General features: G+C 51.4%; 2 protein-coding genes across 2 annotated transcripts in view; both read left to right on the top strand.

Moving 5' to 3' along the window:
* TRPM4 (transient receptor potential cation channel, subfamily M, member 4) overlaps positions 1-4,213 on the top strand; it is a 43,919-nt gene extending 39,706 nt beyond the window's left edge. The window contains exons 21-26 of the mRNA XM_014550430.1: positions 479-656; positions 2,589-2,782; positions 3,012-3,144; positions 3,352-3,424; positions 3,515-3,620; positions 3,852-4,213. Of these exons, the coding sequence (XP_014405916.1) occupies positions 479-656; positions 2,589-2,782; positions 3,012-3,144; positions 3,352-3,424; positions 3,515-3,620; positions 3,852-3,856 (689 nt within the window). The 3' untranslated portion in view covers positions 3,857-4,213. The remainder of the gene's footprint in view (positions 1-478; positions 657-2,588; positions 2,783-3,011; positions 3,145-3,351; positions 3,425-3,514; positions 3,621-3,851) is intronic.
* Positions 4,214-4,285: 72 nt separating this feature from the next.
* Positions 4,286-5,668, top strand: LOC102261837 (60S ribosomal protein L9). The gene has a single exon (XM_005879511.2). It carries the CDS (start codon positions 4,984-4,986, stop codon positions 5,560-5,562), a length of 579 nt encoding a protein of 192 aa, XP_005879573.1. The 5' UTR covers positions 4,286-4,983; the 3' UTR covers positions 5,563-5,668.
* The last annotated feature ends 888 nt before the right edge of the window (positions 5,669-6,556 follow it).

A 6,556-nucleotide genomic window follows, 5' to 3' on the forward strand; every position in this document is an offset into this window, starting at 1 on the left:
GAGAGGTCCCAGGTTCGATTCCGGTCAAGGGCATGTACCTTGGTTGCAGGCACATCCCCAGTGGGGGGCGTGCAGGAGGTGGCTGATCGATGTTTCTCTCTCATCGATGTTTCTAACTTTCTATCCCTCCCCCTTCCTCTCTGTAGAAAATCAATAAAACATATTTTTTAAAAAAAATTGGTTTCAGAGGGGAAGGGAGAAAAATAAATAAGCAAACAAACAAAGAGGGCGGGAGAGGGAGAGAGAGAGAGAAACATCCATGATGAGAGAGAATCATTGATTGGCTGCCTCCTGCACGCCCCCCACTGGGGATCCAGCCTGCAACCCGGGCACGTGCCCTGACCGGGAATCGAACTGTGACTCCCAGTTGATAGGTTGATGCTCAACCGCTGAGCCACGCCGGCCGGGTGCCCCTCTGGATTTCCGTCTTCGTTCGGTCTCTGTCTCTCTGCCCCCACCTGAGTGTCTCCCTCCGCAGTGGCCCTCATGGATCATGTGAACTGCTCCTCGGAGGTGGGCTTCTGGGCGCGCCCGGTGGGGGCCCAGGCGGGCTCCTGCGTCTCCCTTTATGCCAACTGGCTGGTGGTGCTCCTCCTCGTCATCTTCCTGCTCGTGGCCAACATCCTGCTGGTCAACCTCCTCATCGCCATGTTCAGGTGAGGAGCCCCGCCCGCCCTGATCTGAGGTCACCCACCATGACCTTGACCCTGGCGTGACCTTTGACCCCAACATGATTGATTCTTGATTCCAGCCTAATCAACTCACCTTTAGTCCCTAAAATCTAATGCTGCCCTGTCCCCAGGCCCAGGCAGACTCTGCTTCTGACCTGGACTGTGGACTCTGATCCTCTCCCTGAGCCCAGGCTGAGGGGAGAAACCTGGGGTTTTTCATAAATACCCTTTACCGTGTTGAGGAAGTTTCCTTTTATTCTAACTTTTATGAGGCTTTTTTTTTTTTTTAATCATGAAAAGGTGTTGAATTTGGTCAAATGCCTTTTCTGTGTCTCTGGGTCGGTTGAGATGATTATGTGATTTGTTTGCCTCTGTTCTATTAAGGTAGAGTATTACATTGGTTGATTTTTATGTGTTGACCCGCCTTTGTATTCCTGGGATAAATCCTACTTGGTCATGGTATATAATCCTTTTACTATCCTTCTGAATTACGTTTGCTAGTATTTTGCTGAGAAATTTCGCATGTATATTATTGATCTATGCCCTAGCTCAGTGATGGCGAACCTATGACACGCGTGTCAGAGGTGACACGCGAACTCATTTTTTTGGTTGATTTTTCTTTGTTAAATGGCATTTCAATATATAAAATAAATATCAAAAATATAAGTCTTTGTTTTACTATGGTTGCAAATATTTAAAAATTTCTGTATGTGACACGGCACCAGAGTTAAGTTAGGGTTTTTCAAAATGCTGACACGCGGAGCTCAAAAGGTTCGCCATCACTGCCCTAGCTCAATCATGTCAAACTCTGAGACTCACCAGCCACGAGTTTGACATGCTTGCCCTAGCCAGTTGCTCAGTGGTTAGAGCATCAGCCTGAGGACTGAGGGTTGCGTGCTTGATTCCGGTCCAGAACATGTACCTCGGTTGCAGGCTCGATCCCCAACTGGGCCACGTGTGGGAGGCAGCCAATCAGTGTGTCTCACATTAATGTTTGTGTCTCTGTCTCTCCCCCTCCCTTCCACTCTCTCTAAAAATCAATGGAAAAAATATCCTCGAGTGAGGATTAACAAAACAAAACAAAACAAGAATATTGATCTGTAATTTTCTTTTCTGTTGATATAATGGGAAATGCTGGCATCATAGAATGATTCAGGAAATGTTCTCTCCTATTCAGCTTTTTGGAAGCGTTTGAAAAGGATTGGTGTTGTTTTTTAAATGTTTGATAGAATTCACCAGTGAAGCCTGGCCCTGAGCTGTGTGTGTGTGTGTGTGTGTGTGTGTGTGTTTGATTAGTTATTTAGTTATCTCTTTACTTGTTATAGGTCTTTTGAGATTTTCTATTTCTTCTTGTGTCAGTTTAGGTAATTTGTGTGTTTCTAGGAACTTTTCCATTTTATCTAGGTTATCTTTTTTAAAAACTTGATTTTAGAGGAGGGTGGAGAAGAACATTGATTTGTTGTTCCGCTTATTTCTGCATTCGTTGGTTGATTCTTGTATGTGCCCTGACCGATGATGGAACCCGCAACCGTGGCGTGCAGGATGAGGCTCTAACCAGCTGAGCCACCCGGCCACCATACTATTCTCTTATAATCCTTTTTATTTCTATAAATTTGGTAGTAATGTCCCCATTTTATTTCTGATTTTAATTGTTTGTGTTCAGACTGACTTTGGAATCTGACTACAACCTCTACCGTAATCCATGACACCATCCCCTACTTGACCTCTAATCTCGGACCCTTGGCCCTCCTACCCTAACTACTAATTGCATTTCGGAATAACCTCCGACATTATTGATTCTGACATCTATCCGCCTGCCGCCTTGGACTTTGAACGTATTGCCTGATATCTCACCTTGATCCTCCGCCCTTGACTGGGCAGCGACCTCTGGTGACCCTTGACCTCTGGTCCCCACAGCTACACCTTCGGCAAAGTACAGGGCAACAGCGACCTCTATTGGAAGGCGCAGCGCTACAGCCTCATCCGGGAATTTCACTCTCGGCCGGCGCTGGCCCCACCCTTCATCATCATCTCGCACGTGCGCCTGCTCTTCCGTCGATTGCGCAGGCACCGGGCCAGCATGCCGGCCTCCCCCAACCTACGGCATTTTCGTGAGAAGCGGGTCTTGGCCCAACACAGAGAAACCCCAGGGGCGGGGCCCTGAGAGAAAGAACACGGATTAGCCGGGGAGGATGGCGGAGGCGCCGGTGGGCGTGGCTCAGGCCGTCGGGGGCGTGGTCTGAGAGCTCAGGCAGGGTATTGGGTGGGGATTGCGGGACGGGACGGGTTCCGGCCCCAGGAGGGGCGGGCCCTTGACTCTGTCCGGACCCTGCCCTCCAGGGGTCCACCTCCCTAAGGAAGCCGAGAGGAAGCTGTTGACGTGGGAATCGGTGCAGAAGGAGAATTTCCTATTGGCGCGGGCGAGGGACAAGCGGGAAAGTGACTCGGAGCGTCTGAAGCGCACGTCGCAGAAGTGAGGGCGGGGCCTGGCCGGGGGCGGGGCTTCTGGCCTCTGGGGTGTGTCCCGAGACATAGATTGGTTGGGAGGATGGGCTGGGTTTGCAGAGCACCAGGCTGGAGGCGGGGCCTGAGTGGGCGGGGTCCTGGAAAGCAGGAAGAGGCGGAGCCACAGGGGCGGGGCCACAGGTGGGGTCTCCGGCCTGAAGTCCTGGGTGCGCAGGGTGGACATGGCGTTGAAGCAGCTGAGACAGGTCCGCGAGTACGAGCAGCGTCTGAAAGGGCTGGAACAGGAGGTGAGGAGAGCGAGCCAGGCTGGGGGGTGTGGGCGGGGCGGGAGGCAGTGGGTTTCCGTAGGGCGCCCCGATATCCCATCTGCTCCCCAGGTCCAGCACTGTAGCCGCGTCCTGGGCTGGGTGGCCGAGGCCCTGAGCCGCTCTGCGTTGCTTCCGCCAGGGGGGCCTTCACCCCCGACCCCGCCTGGGACCAAAGGTCAGTGCGTAGGGCCGACCTGCATGTACCTCCGGCCTCTGTCACTGCCTCCGGTGCGCCTCCTTTCCCGGCCCCTGTTCCCCTATTTCTCTTTCTCATTCGCGATCCTTTCTTTGTCCGACCTCCACTCTCTCGGCTTCCTTTGGACCTTTCATGGGTCTTTCTGCTTCTCGCTGGTCTCCCATTGTTTCTGTCTTCCTCTCTGTGCCCACCACCTGTTCTCTCCCCCAGACTGAGCCCTGATGGCAGGCTTCAAGGAGTAGCGCCATGGGGAGTTGTTGCCCCCAGAGGAAGGCCTAGCTGGCCCTGGACCCCAGTACGCGGTGGCCCTGTCTGGAGGTGGGCCTCATGCCGTGGACTGGATCGCTGTCGGGACCACTGCAGGAGTCTCACCCGTTGGAACCACAGCAGGCCCGGCCCCTCCCAGAACCAGCCCCACTCTGGGAGGATCAGCCTCGAGAGCCCAGGCAGGGCCCCCCTGAAGGCCCTGCCACAGCCCATTGGGCGGGAGAAGGCTACAGGGCCCTGGGGGCACAGGGACCACAGAGGGCACTCAGCTCCCCACACCGGGGAAATAAAGCCACTTGAGAGTCTGGGTGCTTGATTCTTGGGGAACTGGTGGTGTCCAGATCCTTTGGGCATGGGGGTTAGAGCTGGGGGGTTGGGGGGCGGGGGTTGTGATCCTTGGTCAGTTTGCTGTATTTCCGATATCTCGGGATCTGCTCCCTCCTCTCAGCCCCACTATTCCTATATGACTCCGGCCCAGCCCCTCTTGTCTGCGCTGTTTTGATGGCTCTCACTTCAGTGGAAAAAGAACCATCCGCACCCCCCTGCTCCCTACTTTACAGAACGCGGTGGCGGAAGCAAATTCTTTCTTGGAGCAGGGAGGGTGGGCGCTGTGTACATCTGCATTGGCAACAGGGGAACAGATTATGCAAATTTGAGCAGATAACTGCCTATGTGTCTTTAAAAAGTCTAATTAGTGGGAAATTACAGGCCACGCGCACATGGAATCGAAGCAAATATGCATCATTATCCATGCAGTTTAACTAAACAACCCATAACAAACTAAACTGGTAATGACAAGGCTGAACTGACAGCAATTATTAGTTAAATAGCAGGAAAGCCAGCAACAACCAGCACATTCAGAAATCACAACCAAAACACCCTTTCTCCAAGTTGGAGGAGTTCCAGCTATCTGCCTCTTTGGGTGCAGAGTGGCTTTGAAACATGGCCAAGTGTTGTGAGGCAACCAGATTTCAATGGAAGAAAATATCCTCGGGTAAGGATTAACAAACAAAACAAAATTAGATTAAAAAAAAAGAAAGAACGAGGTTTCCTCTTTGCTGCACCTACTTCGAGGATGAAGACCATTCTCAGCGATCAGACTGTGGACGTCCCAGAAAATGTGGACATCACGCTGAAGGGACGCACAGTTATTGTGAAGGGCCCCAGGGGCACCCTGCGGAGGGACTTCAACCACATCCATGTAGAGCTCAGTCTCCTTGGAAAGAAAAAGAAGAGGCTCCGGGTTGACAAATGGCAGGGAAATAGGAAGGAACTGGCCACAGTTCACCCTACCTGCGTTCATATACAGGACAGGATCAAGGGCGTTACACCGGGCTTCCATTTCAAGATGAGGTCTGCGTACGCTCACTTCCCCATCAACGTCGTTATTCAGGAGAATGGTTCCCTTGTTGAAATTAGAAATTTCTTGGGCGAAAAATACATCCACAGAGTTCGGATGAGGTCAGGCGTTGCTTGTTCAGTATCTCAAGCCCAGAAAGATGAGTTGGTTCTTGAAGGCAATGACATTGAACTTGTGTCAAATTCAGCTGCTTTGGTTCAGCAAGCCACAACAGTTAAAAACAAGGATATCAGAAAGTTTTGGGATGGTGTCTCTGTTTCTGAAAAAGGAACAGTTCAGCAGGCTGATGAATAAGATCTAAGATGTCCAGCTTTAGAAAACACCAAGATGCCGGGTGATTTGTCACACTTGTTTGTGAAACTATAAAGATGTACAATAAAAAGAAGAAAGAAAGAATGAATGAACTGTTGGTCCTGCAGCCTCTAACTACCAAGGAGGTCCAACAAGGACCAGCCTTTATGGATCTTGGACACAGTATGTCCTACAGAGGGAATTTCCACTCAGGCTGATGCTGCAGTCCCTGACTCAGGCAGGTTAGACTCCTTGGTCCACGTTCCCCGCAGGAAAACGCACCTGAATTCACTTGAGAAGGCTCCCGGTGGGGGAAGAAAGCTGTGAGGTAGGGACCTTTGGGCCCATTTAGTGTGCAGTTGTGGCTTCCATTATTTTTTTTAAAAATATTTTTTATTGATTTCAGAGGGGAAGGGAGAGATAGAAACATCCATGATGAGAGAGAATCATTGATTGGCTGCCTCCTGCGCGCCCCACACTGGGGACTGAGCCCGCAACCCAGGCACAGAATAGAACCGTGACCTCCTGGTTCGCAAGTTGATGCTCAGCCAACCACTGAGCCAGGCCATCCAGGCAGTGGCTTCCACTATTGAAGGGACAGTTGATACTGATGTCCCCCCTGCTCACCCTGTGGATATCCTATAAGTGTCGGGGTTCTGCCATCCAGCCATGGCAGTATGTGCCGCCCTCGCCCCCTCTCCGTGGGGGTCTACGGGAACAATGCAGAATCCAGAAGGAGAAAGGGAAGTCTCAACTGTGATGATTTAATGATGCGGACTGAGGCCATTTCCCAGCACAACAGCGCCACCTGCCTGAGGTAGCCACCATGTACACGCCCCTTTAAAAATATATTTTTTAAATATATTTTATTGATTTTTTACAGAGAGGAAGGGAGAGGGATAGAGAGTTAGAAACATCGATCAGCTGCCTCCTGCACACCCCCTACTGGGGATGTGCCCGCAACCAAGGTACATGCCCTTGACCGGAATCGAACCTG

The sequence above is a fragment of the Myotis brandtii genome, unplaced genomic scaffold (genome assembly GCF_000412655.1).
Source record: "Myotis brandtii unplaced genomic scaffold, ASM41265v1 scaffold601, whole genome shotgun sequence".
NCBI classification, from domain to species: Eukaryota; Metazoa; Chordata; class Mammalia; order Chiroptera; family Vespertilionidae; genus Myotis; species Myotis brandtii.